At 41.1% G+C, this 18603-nt stretch overlaps 1 protein-coding gene across 6 annotated transcripts in view; it reads right to left on the bottom strand.

The window, feature by feature from the left end:
• The window catches only part of LOC123963524 (transcription factor COE1-A), an 88394-nt gene that overhangs the window by 24026 nt on the left and 45765 nt on the right, over window positions 1-18603 (bottom strand). For all 6 annotated transcript variants that reach the window (XM_046040429.1, XM_046040428.1, XM_046040431.1 and 3 more), the window contains 4 exons: window positions 7120-7201; window positions 5913-6054; window positions 4406-4539; window positions 2655-2781 (listed from right to left, as the gene is read on the bottom strand). In XM_046040429.1, the coding sequence (XP_045896385.1) occupies window positions 2655-2781; window positions 4406-4539; window positions 5913-6054; window positions 7120-7201 (485 nt within the window). The remainder of the gene's footprint in view (window positions 1-2654; window positions 2782-4405; window positions 4540-5912; window positions 6055-7119; window positions 7202-18603) is intronic.

Raw genomic sequence — 18603 nt, 5'->3', positions numbered from 1 at the left:
GAAGGGGGGGGGGGGGGGGGGGTTAAACAAATGAGTGCAGGAAGAGAGAAAAAGGTGGGAAAGGGAGGGGAAAAAGGGTGAAGCTAGGGCATAGAGGGTTTATGTAGAAGAAGAAGAAGAAGAGGAGGAGGAGCAGGAGGAGAGGAGAAGAGAAGAGAGGCAGTGTGGTGAGATCGATTCTCTGGCCAGCCAGCAGTTCAATACCACTGAATTATTGCTTCATTCTTCCCCTTATGAGATGAGATCTCTTTCGCTCCAGCTCTTCTTCTCTCTGTGACTTTCTGCACGTTTGTCCATGTGTGTATGTACATGTGTGTGTATCTGCATGTGTGTGATCCACTTATGAGTGGATCAATACTTTATAATCTGGTTTTAAAAGTCCACCTTTTTGTCTCTCTCTCTTTTTTAATATGTCTCTTTTTTCACTTGTCTCTCTCTCCCTCTATATTTCACTCTGTCGGCTAAAATGAAAGTTAAATTGCTCGTAAAAGAGAGAAAAGTCTAAAATTGTGATGCTTTTTCAGCTTTCACTAAAAGTTTCTTCTCCACAGCTGAGCTATGGATTTTCTTATGCAGCTGCATTGACAATAAATCAGCTGAGTGTGTGTGTGTATGCGCATTGTGTGTGTGAGATCATGTATTGATTGTTACTTTGTATCATTGTGTGTTTACAGGCGCGTGTGACGTTGAGAATGTTAATTTTTCCCACCAGGCCGATGAAGCAGCCATACGGCACTGCGTGTATGTGTGTCTATAGTGTGTGTGTGTGTGTGTATCTATGTGGTAGACCATCTGTTTGCCAGACTATTCACCATCTTTCTTTCACATCTCTCTGATTTACTTTTACTTTCAACTCCTGCCCCTGTTTAAAAGTGTGTGTGGTAAGTTTTGAAAGACATGACCCTATGCGAGTGTTGCTCTATGCGTGTGTTTACGCTGTGCGCTGTTGTCTCACCTTTGCGCGTGTGTGGGTGCGCTCGTGAGCGTGTTTAATTGCTTGGTCCTTACACCCAGAGGCAACCACAGCCAAAGCTCTGAAAAACCACAACAGCCAATCAGGTTTCACCGCCGTGACCCTTCACCAGTGACTTCCAGAAAGAAGCCGACCTTGAGGCGGGGTCAGGCAACCGCAGTAACGGATCGCGTTTCCTGGGTCACATGTTGAAGTGATCAGCCAATTGCGAGGTCACGGAAGGTCATCTCCACCCAATAGGAGAAGCAGTTAGACACTAGACGGACCAATTACCAGCCGGCTAGCCTCAGGGTCAGACCAAAGATGTTTTGACTGAAGAACATTGAAGGAGGCACACAGGCAGAGTACCTTTGTTTGTACAAAGAAACTACTGACCACGGACATTTAGACAGCAAGTAAAACAACTCCTGTAACATTTGAGTCTTCCAAAGTTTGTCAAGACATTTAAAACAAAAACAATATTTTGGTTCTGTTTTGTTTGTATTGTTGCTCTTAATTCTTATGCTAACTGTCGTGTTTTTTCATTGCACGTCGCACTGAGAAGTATGTTTCCTTGCATTTTAAATTGTTGAATGACTTCCTTTAGGTGGAGCTATTTTCTTTGTCTCATTGGCCAAACTGCTCGACTTCTTCATTTACTTCTGTTGTTGCATTTCATTGTTGACTTGAAGCTTTTTGCAAATAAAAATGCAGTTAATTTTAACTTTCATTCAGAACACATGTCAGTAGCTGAAGTTTGAAACATGCAAAACTCATCACTTTCTTTGGCATTTTTCCTCTTGAACAGGAAATATTAAAGCTCTCATGACCTTGATACCAACATTAAAACTGACAATTTTTTTTTAATCTTCATTGATCAGGCTTAAATCCTCATCCTTTATCTTTGTTTAATTGGGCCATTAAATTCTCCCACCCCAAAGAATTTATATAGCAGCTGCTTTTCTTTTTCTATCTCTCTCTGTGAATGACGTCATCATTGTGGTGTGATGGAGCCATGTTGACCAGATCAATACCAGACATCACATCACCTCCATCCATTTCCACATGTATGTGCGAACAAAATGAGCAAACACACACACACACACACACACACACACACACACACACATGCTTTCATTTTCCCTTCCTCCTCTACTGAATTTTAGCAGGAAAACGCTCATTCAGTCAACAACCCGCTCAGAAATCACACACTCTTTTTCCAAAGTTGCATGTGTTTGTGTGTGTGTTTAACGTGTGTGTGTGTGTGTTTGTGTGTGTTAGTAAACTGGGTGTTCTGGATGATTTCACTAATAGTTTCAGTATGGAGGGCTATAAAGAGCAGACTGTTTAATTGTAGCTGGTTTTAACGAGCCTCTGATTATGGCAACATTGTAACGAGTGTGGGTCGTTAATGTTGACTAATCTACAGTCATTAGTTCAACACTGTCTGGCCTGAGAGTGAACTGCAACTCATAGATGCTATTCAAACGCACATGCAGACACGGTCACACACACACACACAGACACACAAACACACAAGCAATGACTCTTATATATGCCAACACACATCTATACAAAAAAATTTAAATTGACCTCACAACATAACTGTTAACACTGTGGAAAATCACAACAACACACTTTAAACAAGAGCATGTCCAAGTGTGTTTGCATGTACGTGCATGTGTGCGTACAGTTGACCTACCTGTGTATATGAACCTTCCAGGTGTGCCTTTGCAGAACTGTTTGGACTTGTAAGACAGAGTGACCTCAACGACTCCAGGGATGTGTCTGGGAGGCGTCTGCACCCGGATGGCATGCGGCGTGATCAACTGGAGAATGAAGGAAAGGGAGGGACCAAGAGTCAGTACACGTACATACATCACCTGACCAGGACAAAAAAAACTTAGCCCTCTGTTTCAGGACTAAATCTCTTCAATCTCCGAAATAACTTTTAGAGTTTCTTTGCCAACAGACATCCTGAATCTTGATTCAGCGTAGCCGGGTTACGCTATTTACACCATGCATTAAAACACATCTGCCGCAAACAACCAAAGAACTGTGTTATTCCTTTAAATCTGACCCTGGATCTAATTTGACCATTACTGTATGTTATTCTTTGGGCATGTTTTGCAAGAGCTTTCTTGCTGGAGCTCAGCTCTAATGTTTATTTTAGTCTGTGGGCAGGAGATGTATTGCGTTTGCACTTATTAAAGGGGTGAAATGGATCCCAAACTGAGCTGTATTTACACTTGAATTTCAATTTTAGCTAAAATTTAAAAGGAAATACTTTTATATCCAATGTAGAATACATTGGAGATTTTGTATATGGATATGTATTACTTGACATTCTTTAAATAGATATATGATATTATGATTTATGTTTTGTTTGGTTTATATGTGTTACTGGACTTGCATCTGTGTAGTCTCACATGGAATGGACCAAATGTTTGGCATGCTAAAAAAATTTAAATCAACAAGCTACTTTAAATATAATCTGATTTCCCAGCGTCTATGTTGATACCAGGTGAAAAGGAATCATTGTATTGAGCTGTATGTGACACTAACGTTTTAGCATCGCATTTTTATGGATGGTTTTCAAAAATAGTTTTTACTGTTTGGCCCAGCTTTTGCGAAGAATCTGTGGGTAGGAGAGACAGCTGTAGACAAACAGAAGTTGGCAAACATGCAATCACTTTCCACCGACAAATTTTTCAAACTGTGTTTTCTCGCTTCGGAATCAATAATCAGGTTGAGTGCAAACGAAACATTTGGTTGGCCAAAATCCATTAGAAGCCAGTCTGAGGAACGCCTGAGAGCTGAGTCAGTTTGAACTGAACTGAACTGAGACTCTGTACACATGTTAGTGTGTGTAAGTGTGGCTCTCAACACTGTAAACAAACCCCTCAGCTCTTAACACACACACACATCCACGTATGCCAGCATGTACACACACACACACACACACACACACACACACACACACACACACACACACGCACACACACACGCACACACACGCACTCGGTGTTGTTGTTGGAAGGGAGCCATGGTCGCTCGGCACACACGGTGAGTGGAGTCAGAAGACAAATAAACACTGTAGAGGAGTTGTGCTGGGGAAAAGTACGATAGTGAGCTCTGTATGTGTGTGCGTGTGTTTGTGAGCATTAAGCCGATGGCTATCAAAATGTGCCGATTTGATCAGTATTCCAGAGAGAAAGAGACAGAGGGAGTGTGGGTGAGGAAGGTAGAGAGGGGCGGTTGTCGCTTGTTGGTGGGGACTAATTAGAGACGGAAAGCTCATTTGGACAAACGCACAAACATCCACATGATCACACACAGTTAAGAGCCCGACCATGTTTTCATATTGAATTACTTCCAACGGTCCGAGGGCAAAAACGCCATTGAGGGGCTGAGACAACATTCAGACAGGATGATGATTGTTGGCAAACTGACCTCGCTCCAAACCAGCATGGTACCGAAGATGACTTGGAGACCATCAAAGAAGTTGTCCCCTATGATGATGACTGTAGCGCCCCCCGTAGTCCACCCCTCGCTGGGACTGATGGCTTTAATGCAGGGAGCTGAACCTGGAGGGAGGAGAGGAGGATTACAGTAGCCAAGAGAGAGAGAAAGGGAAAAAGGAGTAAAACAAATTGATTCGATTATTGGCATTTGAGATGATAGCCGTGGAATAAATCTTTTTACTCGACATGTCATGGTTGGAGGATAACATTAGTTTCCATTGAAAGACCAGTCAACCTCTAAACAGGGAGGGAAATCTGGCTTGAAGCCTTTTCATCTACGTTGCATCTGCACCTCATATTTCTTCATGCTATACACCCCTCTGCTTCTGGCTGTGTTCCAGATCAGCACACCACCCTTGTACACTGAATGCCGACTCAAGGGCTGAGTCCTTTGCAATCGGGTCCTTTAGTAGTGAGGTTTCTCCTTTGAGATTGTTCTACTGAGTGCAATGAAAGAATAAACAAAGCAATTATGTGCTGATGTTTTAGAAAATGTTTTTGGCTTCTTTTCTTTTTTTTTTTTAATAAAGAATTTATAAAACTTTATTCAGTTTTAGAGGACTTTTTAGGCACTTAAATATATATTGACATCAAGGAAAGATTATGTCGTCAGAATTACCAGACTTAGTTTTGACCTCCTGGGTGGACCATGAGATGCAGTTAGAAGCTCTGACACAATGTAAGTGCACTGTTCCCAAATGTTAAGATGCTCAAAAATAAATCTTCACAGGACCCTCTGAGATGACAGATGAGCCACTCAGGAAAAAGACACTTACTTAATTTGTTGCTGTTAAAAGAAACTCCCTTCAAAATATATCTGTATTATTCCGTATTTTCCAGTACTCATATTCATTTTAAATACGATACTCAACCATCCTATAGACAGAACCTTTGTTTACCATTTGTTTATTCCAAAGCCAGACTGATTGAGATCACTGTGGTTCATTTTTAAAACTAATCATATGACATGAATAAAAACACACACAGAAGGTTCAGTATGCATCATAATACTTCAAACAGAATGGACACTAGTCGGCTTTATGTCACTTCAGTATTGTGTGAGTGTGTGTGTATAAGCTCACATCCAATCCCATATCACAACAATAAGGCTGTCAAAAGGCAACTCTCCTCAGTGTGTGTGCGATTATCAGTACTAATCTGAATTACAACATCCCATAGTCTGAAAAAGAAGCATATTGATATTAGCCCTAGCAACACACACACATAACCACACAGAGCATCACACTATGCATTTTGTGTGTGCATGTGTGTGTGTGTGTAGTGGGTTGGATTAGCCAGATGGAGGGGCAGGAATCACCTGATAGGATTAAACCATCAACCATCTGGTGGCCATGCTGCTCACGCTTACACACATTCACATTCACACACACACACACACACACACACGCACACACACACACACACACTTGTGTTACCGTGTTCTAGGTAAGACGGCGTTCCCTCCACAGGGTCGAGCCTGCGGGCCCGTCGGCCATGTTTGGAGTTGTTGTGGACGAACATGTTGTCGGAGACTGACAGGACGTGTCCCTCCACACTCACCGTAGTCGATACCACCACCTGTAGAGAAGGCAGACAGAGTGAGGTGAGATAGATGGGAGGAGGGGAAAGAAAGTAATGGGGTGAAGGAGGAGAGAGTTGGGTGAGACAGGAGAAAAGAGGGAAAGGGGGAGAGGGAAAAGGGAAAGGAAAAAAGACAGGCAAAAATGAGGAATTAGAAAGTCGCAGTGAGGAGGTAAAAGCTCTTTAAATGTAACCCGTTATCACTGCTATTACCATCACACTCAACACACACTAAGTAACTGTGACTGTGAAGTGTGTGTGTTTGTGTATGTGTGTGTGTGTGTGTGTGTGTGTGGTGTCTATCCTCCTCTGTTCAATAGTTCCTGATGGGTCCGGCCCTTAATTATCTCCCAGGGAAACAGAGCTGTCTTCTCTGGTTCCACTACAATAGAGCTGCACAATTAGAGGCACAGATACTGTCACACACTCTGTACGACTCTCTCTCTCCCTGTTTCTCTCTCTCTCTCTCTCTCTCACACACACACACACTACAGATGCAACAAACATGCACATGAGAGCACACCAGTAGAAATATACACATATAATTATCACACACACACACACGTGCCGTGGTAATAAATCTATCAGTATCTTCTGGGTGACCAGTATTTCCACTCAGACTCAAGAGGTGTCTTCCTGATTGTGTTGTGGACGTGAAGATAAGGAAATAATAAAGACTGCACTGCCTTAAATCGTATTCACAACCCCACAACATCCTGTCTTTGTTCCTTCCTTTTTTCCTTTCTTTCTGTCTCTCTGACACCCTCCTCTCTGTCTCCCTGCACTGTGTGTGTATTTATGTTCTGACTAGTCAGGGTCAGGATCTCATGTTTCCTGTAAAGGCGCTGATAGATTATTTACTTACACACACACACACACACACACACACACACACACACACACACACACACAAAAACATTCCTATGTTTATGTGCGACAATGACCATAAAGTTGTGTGTATTATTATGTCCACAGAAGACAAGGAGAGAAAAGGAGAGAGAGAGAGAGACAGCAGCAGCAAGGACAAACGCACACAGAAAAAGGAAGAATGGCGGTTTCTACCTGGAACCTCCTCATGTCTCGTGGGTTTCCTGCATTTTTTAGACAGTTCTGGTTGCACTTGAGGAAAAACTTGAGGAAGAATCTGCAGAGACAGAGAGGACAGGCAATATTTGAGGTTAACAGTTAAACATCAGACCGGAGTGAGGAGTACCTCACCGTTTTTCTTCAGGATATATGAATTCAAGCTCAGTTTCTAACATTCAGTACAGACAGAACCCCAAACCCAGAAATTAATATTTCATACTGTTGGAAAGTCAAAATGAATTTCCTTGTGGATGTGTAGAAACTGCTTTTTTGTTCTTAAATCCACACCAACTGAGACTGCTTTGAAAAGCCACATAAAGGTGTTGGATGAACATACAAGAAGGCAAATAAAGTAGCACACTCCAGCGAAACTGAAAATGTGTGACTGTGAGCCAGTTTAAGTTTGAGAAAATCTTAAGTATGACCTTCAGTTTTGTAGTTTTGTGAATCCAAACTTCAACATTCTTCCAAAGACTCACTAGTCTTTCCTTAGGACTTTGTTCAACTTGACCTTCATCCTCAATGATTTCTTAAGTCAGCAATGTTTGGATTCAAACGATTTCAAAACAACTTTGTGTCGTGTGAAAATACCGATTTTAAAGGTTGGTAAAAGGTGTTTTCCTAACGCTAACCCAGAAGTCAAATCATTAAAAAAGATGAACTGTGTTGACACTGGGTGTTTGAAACGGAACCATATGTCATGAATCTATATTACAGAATAAATCAAACACACAGATGGCCATCAGCAGCTAACAAACACATCCAGGTTGTGTTTTGGTGTGAGCCAGCTGGCCAGGCTGGCAGAAGCAACAAGCCACAGTCACACAATAACACAGACACACACATGTTCATCTTTGCATGTACGTTTGTTACATCTGTGTCCGTTACAGCTCGATAAAAGCGGCACCAGTGCACAATCTTACATCCAAGACTAAATGTCCTTTACATTGCACTCCTCATATAAACCTTTCCATTATGTGTTCATACACAGCACTGTTTTGTCTTTGTATAATTGCTTGAGAAGTGTAGAATTAGACAGAAACAAACACATCTGAATGTAAAAGGAAATCTGGAAAGCAAGCACACAAAGATACATTCAAAAGCAACTACACAAATTGCGGCCCCCAAGAAAAGGATAATCAAGTAAAATCAGCATCTCTCTGTTGCAACAAAAGTGAAATACTCTAAGTTCCAAAAAAATTGCATCGTTATAATATTTGGTTTCATCCCTTTATTTCCACACCCTGTATTTAGGTTAATACAGCTATACAGCACACTTTTCACAAGTCTCCATTCCCTCGTGGCAGAGCATGGTGCTCTACTGTTCAAGAGATGACAGCTGTTGTACTGGACTGCCGGCACAAAGTAGAGGTGTGCGCTTGTGTATGTGTGTGTGTGAACATGTGCTCTGCATGTGAGTGTATGTGCATGTGTGACGGTGCAGCACAGCCCAGTGGCAGGTCCGAGTGTAAAACTCTGCGTTAACGAGCTCAGGCTTCGTTAGAACACCGGCGCTGGGATTCTGCATGCCTAATTATCTTGACCCCTCACCCCCGGGTGACAGCCTATCACAGCGGAGGACAGCCACGGTGATCCCTGCTGACCTCCCACTGTCTAGTCCTTCTCAAAACACTAGCATAGCGTTAACACAACCACCTCAGCTGACCCTCCGCTGCACATCTCTGTGTATAGGAGGTGATCGGGAGGCTCACACACTTCCCCTGCTCATTTGCCTGAAATTAAAAGACTAAAGCAGGAAGAAATGTTCTTCTTTTAGAAATACTCCACTACAAGTGAAAAGTCCTACATTTTAAAATGTAGCTCAATCTGGAAAACAGCTTTCAGAGTGTTAAATGTTAGGTATTTTATAGTTTAAGCTAATTCAGGTGGTGCTATAAGTCAAACAGTAAGTAAAATGTAATATGTTTCTTAAATGTACTGGGATAGAAGTATAAGGAAACCCAAAATTTAAAAATAGATACAGATGCGATATGCTGGATGGGTATAGGTGCGGATACTCACTTCATCAAACAAACTGGGTACCGGAAATGACGTGACCAATCCACATTAATTTACAGTTTCATTGTCAATATCATTATAAGATTTTGTGTTTCCTGAGTCACGATGGGCAGCTCACTCAGTTTAAGTGCCACAGCAATCCCTGACCTCATGTTATTTTACCTAAAACATATTCAAATGAGTTTGACACAGTGTGGTATACACTGCCCACTGTTTTTGGATCAGTACTTGCTATCTGTAAACACCCTAAGGTGAGGTATCAGAACCAGTATTGGTTCTAAGTTGGATCGGTGCATTCCTATAAACAGTGCCTCTCACTGAAATGTGTTAAGCCTTAAATAAAAAACTAAAAAACACTTTGAATGTTCAGAAACCTGCATTGTTCACGTCAGCTTGTGAGCTTCTTGTTCTTCTCTTTTACTGGCCACCAACTGTTACTGCCCTCTACAGCCTACATCCTTTACGGCGCTACTAGTGTTCAGCAACTCAACAGGGTTCCTTCAAGTGCAGTGCTTTGAGTAAATGCACAGCTTTACTTTCTACCTCTGCTCGGTGGTCGTTGTAAACCTATTGCATTTAGATGTGAATGTGAAATGCTCTGGTCTTAATGCTGCACCACTGAGAAAGATAGGAATGACTTAAAGCCTTACCTAAATCATCAACAATCTTATCTTGCCATCAACATTCAGTGTATTCACAAACCAAATAATTTCAGTCTATCACTGGCTTATCTTGTTGGTGGTCTGATGATACTGCTGGTTATTTTTCATATTTTCATCTACTGTTCGATTTATTTCCTGTGAGAGCGTTTTCTCTCATTGATTTCCAGCAGAACATATTCTACATTTTAATTCAGTATGTGTATTTTCCTCTTCCCCCTTCACTTGACCCCATCTGGCCTAATCAACTCTGTTACAAAAAGGCCTGGCAGCTACATACAAAGAGAGACATACACACACACACGCACACATAGACACCTTGTGTGAATTGATTGGCTGGTCCACTCACTGGTCGTTAAGAGGACTCCAATTAAACGGGGCAATTATAAGAGCCTGAATGACTGTGGGGGAGGGGAGCACTCTTCCCCTCTCTCCTCTATCGCACTCCCTCTCTCCAAGGCCCGATCATGTTCAAGTGATAACAGAGCTGTTGACCTTTGCTATGCTGTGAGTACCACACTCAGAGAGCTGACCCGACACCAGTCCTGCATGCTGCAAACACACAAAGAGATTCTTACACACACACACACACACACACACACACACACACACACACACACACACACACACACACACACAATTTGGACAGGGAAGTGTAAGAATGGTAGCAGCTGGAAAGTAAAAAATAAAGATGGAAAGAAACCAAGCAGAAGGAAGGGAGATTAATGTGAAAGATTATTACTTTCTTTTTATACTGCATTTATTACATAGTGATGGTATAGATGCAGATACAGGCAGGGAACATCGGAAGAGAGAGAGCCACTAGTTCATCAGATGCCCAAATCTTATCATACATGGTTATCATCAACATTTGATGATTTTGAGAAAAAGTTTAAGATTAAGTTCAATTATGTTTTATAATGCCCAATGCCACCATTTAAAAAATTTCACTTTCAACAATATCTGCGCATGGCAACTATGGTATGGTTATGACTAAACTAAAGTATGGTGAGGGTGAGGCAAAAAAAAACATGGTGGTAACAGTTAAACAAAAAGGCAAATATTAATTGCAGTTCTGCGAGGGAACACATACTCTGGTCTCCTGTGTCTGAACAGCACAACGATCCCAACAATGCAACACATGTGAGCATAATTCAGATGGCAATTAGGTTTGTTCCTTTGTAAGAAATCTGAATTTTTTTTAACTTGATTGGAAGAGTAAGCCTTTTTAGTCCCCTGATCAAATAATCAGAATCAGAATCAGAATCAGTTTTATTGCCAGGTATGTGTACACATACGAGGAATTTGACTCAGGATTGTACATTGCTCACGATGTGCTTACTTATACAATAATAAAATAATAATATAATAATAATAAAATAAAATCAGACACAAACTACAGAGTACACAACACTAATATACACACTATGAACAAAACAATAAAGACATATTGACAAATAGTGCAGTAATCAGAGTGCAAAGGATGCCAGAGTAAACTATTCTCATTATGTACATGTTGAAGCTGGATATGATATACACGTACACATACGCATACATGTACACATGTACACAGTGTGATGGAGCATAGTGCAAAGGATGCTGGAAAAAATAAATAAGACCTACGACCTTATGACCTGAGGTAGGTGTATTGGTATACAATTTAGGTTATTTAGGTTGCTAGTCATGGTAAAGTCGGCCTGTATGTGTTTTTTACCTATACTACCCAAATAGGACATGCCTACAGTCATGGCATACTGTATTATAACTTTATAAACCTGATGTTGCTGTCTCATTTCTTCTGAGAAAAACACCTAGCTCCTGGCTGCTAGTTGTTTAGCTTCACTGGTTCACTTTGCTGTTAATTATTGGCTTCCTGCTGTTGTGAAGCAGTGAGACCAAACCATTGAGTACATTTTGATCACAGTATAAGAGTTTTCCATATTGCAGTGCTAGTTTTTTTCAGCCTGTAAAAATGGTGATGTAGTGGACCACAGCATCATGCTATAGCTTTTGATCCAAAACATAACCCATAATATTGTCATCCACAATTGAATGCTAGTGGGGATTTATTTTTAGGTTTGTACTTACCATTGTTACTGTTATTCATGATAATGTGCTGAACCAAGCTAGTGTTATTTTGTCTGAAATCCATAGTAAAGTAGCAAACCACAGTTGGATGCAGTTTTCTTAGCCTGTTAGCCATGGTGTAGTAGTGAGCAGCACAGTTACATCCATTATTCAGAGGCTGAGATGGCAATTATGGCTCAGAGCACAACTAACATTAATATTTAATATATAGGGCTAACACAGACCTGAAGAGTGAGACAGGAAGTGACAGAGAGCACTGGGATGTAGAGAGAGAGACAGAGAGAGACGACCAGTGGAGAAGAGGAGGGTGATACAGACTGTGTGTGAAGGAGAACAAATATAAGCAAGGAGACATAAAGATGATTGTGGGAGTTTGTTTCAACCACTCTCCTGTCATTTAAACAGTTACAATGCCAACAGGGCAAGGGTGACATCCGGGGGAATTCCAGCTTTGTGTGTGTGTATGTGTGTGTGTGTGTGTGTGTGTGTGTGTGTCTAAGACTGAGTGTCTGTGTCCGTTTCATTCCCTAAAGACTTGCTATATGATTGAGCCAAGAATAACGATGCTGCCTTGGAAGAGAAAAAACAAAACATCTCTCCAAAACACACACACACACACAAAAAAAACACACACACAGTATTCTGGTGAGGTGTTGCTGACAGGTGGAGAAATTGCAGTCAGTTAGTGCAGACAAACTGAACAACAGATCAGTGCTTTTGCTGCTCCTGCCTCCTCTGTCTCTTCTCTGTCTCCCCGCTTCCTTTAGATGTCTTATTTCACCTGCCTGCCAAGTTCCTTGGCAGAGCTTTCTGACAGAATGATGATTTTCTCTACCTTTCTCTATGTGCATGTGTGAGAAACAACAAGCCTGTGTACCTATCGTAACTGCCAGTAACTGATCAGTTAGTGGTTGCACACTTCACAAAATAGCACCATTCTGCACGAAGAGGACAGCGATGCAAACAACGCGTAAATATGGTTCAAAACATACTTGAAATAGTGTAAGTCACTCTGGATAAGAGCGACTGTCACTACAATCATAGTATTACTGACCACCCTTCCAGTTAAGCATTCCTCTCCTTCTAATCTCTCATTTCAAACAGCTAATCTAGTTAATATGTGTAGTGTGAGTTTCCCTCTAAGACTGTTGATCTGTCAGAGATCAACTTCCTGTTTCCTGTTTACACTGAGTGCTTGTTATTGTTTTATGTGATGACATCAGATAGCATTTCTGGGCCCCATGGCTGCTATCAGAGTAGTCATGCAGTAGGAAAAACAAGGAAAGGAAATACTATCACACCCCCTATTTGGCTGTTATCACAATAATAATGTGATAATCTATTGCTTCCTGTGGAGGAAATACTTGTTTTTTCTTTATCTTGTTCAAAGGCACTTCAGCAGAGATAATGCTTCAACCACAGTGTAGGGACAGTCCCTATATTCAAAAGTTTTGTGGTGTGTGTCGGCTATATTAAGAGTTACAGGCTAGATGTGTGGTAAATTTAGGTATTTTCCGTTTTTTAAAAGGACCAGGGAGATTAAAATGAGAGAAAGTAGCAAAGAAATGAGGAGGAATCTGAGGAGGACGATGAATTCATTTCACTTGGAAGGATAACTGGAAATCCACTTCAGTAATTTGTGAGTTTTACCAAGTCTTGCATAACGTGGAAACTATACTGCCTCAGCCAAACTGAAAGCTGATAATCCGTATAACTGCTCCACACATGCAGGAGTAAAACTTTACATCAGATTGTATGGTGTGTGGCTTAATTATCTTTCAAACACATAGGGCTGCAACTAATGATTACTTTCATTATGGATTTATGTGCTGATTATTTTCTCGATTCAATAATTAATCGTTTAGTTTATTAAATGTCAGAAAAGAGTAGACACACATTTTCTCAGGGCTCAAATTACTTGTTTTGTCTCAACAACAGTCCAGAATGGAAAAATATAAAAACAGAGAAAAGAAGCAAATCCTCACATTAGAAACAGGAAACCACAAATGTTTAGCATTTTTGCTTGAAAAATGATTTAGATGATAACCAACCAACCAACCAACCAACCACTTCAGCTCAAACACACAGTATGTCAACCTCACACCTATTATAAATAATTTAAGGACAACAAAACCTCACAATGAATATTATGTAATAACACTGAGATAAATGAAAGAGGATCGGTGTGTTTCCTGACCATGCTCAGTCCTGTGTATTTGCTTTTATTTCTATGCTTCACACTCACCAGAACGTTTAGTGTATAAAGAAACTTAAGCGGTTGAAAACATGCTGTCTTTTGCATAAAAGGACATGGTAAGACATCCACATGCACACACTTAGAGCCATGGATGAGCAATGCTGAAAGTAACAGGAGTGTGAGAGTGGGGAACAGGAGTGGAGAGAATAAGAAAGCTAGACACATAGCAGAGGGTGCGAGTAAAGGGGGGGGCGAATGGTCGGGAGCGAAATGGAGTGCGAAAGAAAGAAAAAAGGCAGCAGAGGAGGGAGGGAGGGAGGGAGGGAGGGAGGGAGCAAATGCACGGGAGAGGGAAAGAGTTATGCGAGGAAACAAGACTTAAGAGAATTGAGCAGAGCCTAGCGAAGCGGAGTTATTTTACATAATGATGGTTGATATGCACAGTGGTAATTGATAGCTGAGCTGCAGCCCAAAAAACACCCAGCTAGCTGTCAATCATGGCTCATCTCCCTGGAGATATGCTAATGATGATGATGATGAGGGCTTAGCTTCATATTGCTATCATTACTATTAATGCTGTCATTGTTGTCATCTCTGCATATTCAAATGACAGAGCAGGCCAGGGTGGTGATAGCCAGCCTGTATGATGTCTACGAGGGGGGCTTGTTCTGCCTGCCAGGGCTGAGATAAAGTGAGTATTAATAACCTGTACAGTCTACCTGTTCAGCCCTGGTATGGACCTGTGCAAGAGTCATTACATCATTGTTACATGTCAAGGTGACACTGATGTCATCAGTTTATGACAGGGTGGCACAGTGTCGCTCAGAGGCGATCCACGGTCATTATCTACGGGCCACAAGCAGCCACTGCACAGGGTGAAGGATTATCGATACATTTACAGACAATTTTTGTCTTTATGAGAAAATATGATCATTAATTTGTGTAATAGATGCCAATAAACTGACGTACAGGAAGAAACCTGAACGATCACGCAGTCAGTTTGGTTGTAAACAAGCCAACAGATTTGCTAGATTATCTATGTCACTTTATTTGGAGGTAAATTCCACAGACAGAAAGTGATCGCACTCAAAATATCCACAATGCTGTTGCCCAGAAAAACTTTGTGTACACCACATTATGGCAATAATCACTCTTGAACCAAGAATTCAGTCGGTAAACTGAGTTTGCATATTATTTTAGCGCTTTCCCTTTCACTTCTGATAGTCCAACTTTGTGTTTCTTGACTCATCACATTTCTTTTTTGTGATGTTGCATTTTTAGAGCTCAGAAATGAACTTGGTGAGTACAATCTTACTATCAATGATATGAAAAATGGCCAAAGCTATGAAAATAAGACCCACATTGTAATAAACAGGAAAAGTCAGCATCAAGTATTTTTCTTGTGTTTTTAGTATTCACAAATGTTTGTTTTCTACAGTAGTGTTGTGTTTAATTGTCAAAAACCTGAGAGAGACAGGCTGATGAATTATCTTCAGCCAGAGACTTTTTATGCATGTGTGTGTGTAACTATATTAAACCATGTCATGCAACACAAACAAACAAATGAAAAAACTATTTGAACTGTCTGGAAAATCCTCAAAATGTCAACTTATCGAGAAACTAGAAGAACAGTCTTTGACAGTCAGTGATGTTGCAGATGTAAAATAAACACATACTGTAGAGCCACTTTTATATGCAGATGAAGGGGTAACTGGCCTTTATTGTTATGAACTTATTGTTAATTACTTGAACAACAGCAATGTTGCTGTCTGGGAGTCACGACGGCCATAATGACCCCTAATAAGATACTTTCCAGGACTGTGGCACTGTGATGCCAGTTTCGGGCCTTGACAAGATTAAATTACAACAGGATTACCTTCAGGACAAATATTGTCAGAGGTCTTACTCGCCGCAGGGAGAGAAACCGGGGAGAACAGTGAGGAGTTGAGGGGCTAGACAGACTTCAAGGGAGGGAGGAGGTTACTGTGGTGTATATTTTAAAGGCTGAAGGCAAACTGTTGAATTATAGATGAGAGAGATTGATTTGGGAGGGGGGGGCTGTGGGGATGGAAGGAGGGACAGAGGAGCGAGGGGAGGGGGAGGCGAGGAGGGGGGGGGAAGTGAGTGAAGGGTGAGCAGCTAGAGGAGCGCTAGCTCGAGGCCAAACACACACACACACACACACACACACTTACCTCAAATCGATCCAAAGCTCAGGCTATCTCTCCTTTTTACTTCTTTCTGTTGCTCTCTCTCTCTCTCTCTCTCTCTCTCTCTCTCTCTCTCTCACACACACACACACACACACACACACACACACACACACACACACACACACACACACACACACACACACACACCAACATGTTCACATACATATGACACTGAAGACTGAATCAGTGCGCTGCATCACCAGCACTAGACACATTAACTGCAGTGACCTGCAGTGCAGATTCATTACAGTAGTAGGGCTTTCTGTGTGTGTGTGTGTGTGTGTGTGTGTGTGTGTGTGTGTGTGTGTGTCATGTTGTGGGAACATAAATTTGCTTGTCACATTTTGGGGACTCATCTTCCTTTTGGCGACAAAGCACAAGTCCCGTAAATCATTAAATTTCAGGGCAAAGACTTGGTTTAAGGTTATGGGTAAGTCTCCATGAAACTGATGTGAGTCCACGTAATGTCCTCTGAAGTGATGGAAACATGACTGTGTGTGGGTGTGTGTTTGAGTGAGTGACTGATGGAGAGAGGAAGAGACAGGAGGAGAGAGGAGGAAGAGGTTCCTGTCAATATCACTCCCGTCGTCACTCCCTTCCTCTCCGCTCTTCCTTTTCTTTCCCCCCACCATACCATGAATAATTTGTGAACAAATGACAAAGGAACACACACACACACACACACACACACACACACACACACACACACACACACACACACACAGACTGCAAAGGCCCAAGTATTATGAAGTTGTCATTGCACAACCTCTTAGGTTTTGACCACTAGTGACTGCTGTTCACATCCCGTCTCCTACCAGCAGTCACCAATGCTTCCTTTCCATCATGACCACAACCTTGTTTTTCGCAAAAAAAGTTGTAGTTGCTTAAATTAAATCAAACCTTAGAGATCAGAAAACACTTTTGTCATATGGGTCATTTTGGCACTTGACAAAATTACCTATTTTGTCATTGAGGTATTAGGACTTACACGGTGCACACTGTACAAGTGAATGCTTGTATTTACACTTGTGATATGTGACTATGAAAATATCCAAGAGATGAATATTTTTCATTACTACAGAAAAGAAAATGATAAACAAAACATGCTGTATTAGATGTTTTGTAGATTTTAGAAGCTGCATCGATTTGCCTAAATGTGTGCATTATACGCTTGGGGAACTATGTTTGTACTCCATTCTGTTATTGTGTCTATTTAAAGGGATGATATCTTATTTAGTCACAACATCCTGGAGGAATGAAATATTTACATGCTATTTCTGCTGCTCTGGTCTGATCTGGACACGGACTTTTAACACAGCTACAAATCATTTCAGCTTTCCTCTCTTTGTATTTGGTATATGTCTCAGTCTTGGTCCAGTCTCAGACAGAGATGCAGAGAACAAAACAAATTTGTACACTGGACATCTAAGACAAAAGCATGATATAATGGAGTTTTGCTATATATCAGGAAAACTCATAAGTGAAAAACTAATGAAAGAAAGAAAATAGAAATAGTTACATCGAGCAGTTTGAGAGGTCTTACAGGAGGATAGCAACCTAAAGGTTAATTTGTGACTTTAATGGGAAGAGGTATATAGTGAGAGGGAAGGAAAAAGAAATGAGGTGAGAGGAGACAGAGGACAGGAAAAAACAGAGAGAAGAAATAGAGAAAAGAGAGAAGGTGAGGGAGATATACAGGGCAGGTTGGAGGATTTAACTCCCGCTACGTTTGTCAAACAAATTAACCGCTGTCGAGGTTCCTCACCTGTGCGCACACACAAACACACAAACTGCCCGTGTGGCATGCATATGGCTCACCCGGTCCAAATAAGGAAATATGCATACATTACCATAACTAATGTAGGAACCACTCCATTTAATATGCTAATTCACTGAAATATTACTGAGCGCCGTCTGTTGTAAATGAATAAATTTGAATTGCAATTAGAATAATCCTTTATAATTAATGAAAACTGTCAATTTTGGTTCAGAAGTAATTTGATTAACGGGTTGATGGGGCACCAATTAAGTGGAGGATGAGGAGGGTTGAGAGAGGAGGATGAAGAGAAGAGAAGAAAGATGACAAGCTCTTCAGATAATCCGTTCCTTTTCATGCGTAATGAGAGATTAAGCTAAAATGATGTAATGTTCCTTTAAAGACATAAAGTGTAAAACAAACAACACACTTCTTTTACCTTTGGTAGACATCACAGTGGCATCAGGAGAGCAGGAGGAAGCATAAAAAAAGAGGAGAAAGAGAGTACAGATGATTAGACAGAGGATA

The sequence above is a fragment of the Micropterus dolomieu genome, linkage group LG23, assembly GCF_021292245.1.
Source record: "Micropterus dolomieu isolate WLL.071019.BEF.003 ecotype Adirondacks linkage group LG23, ASM2129224v1, whole genome shotgun sequence".
NCBI classification, from domain to species: Eukaryota; Metazoa; Chordata; class Actinopteri; order Centrarchiformes; family Centrarchidae; genus Micropterus; species Micropterus dolomieu.
This window is presented reverse-complemented; position numbering and strand designations above follow the sequence as displayed.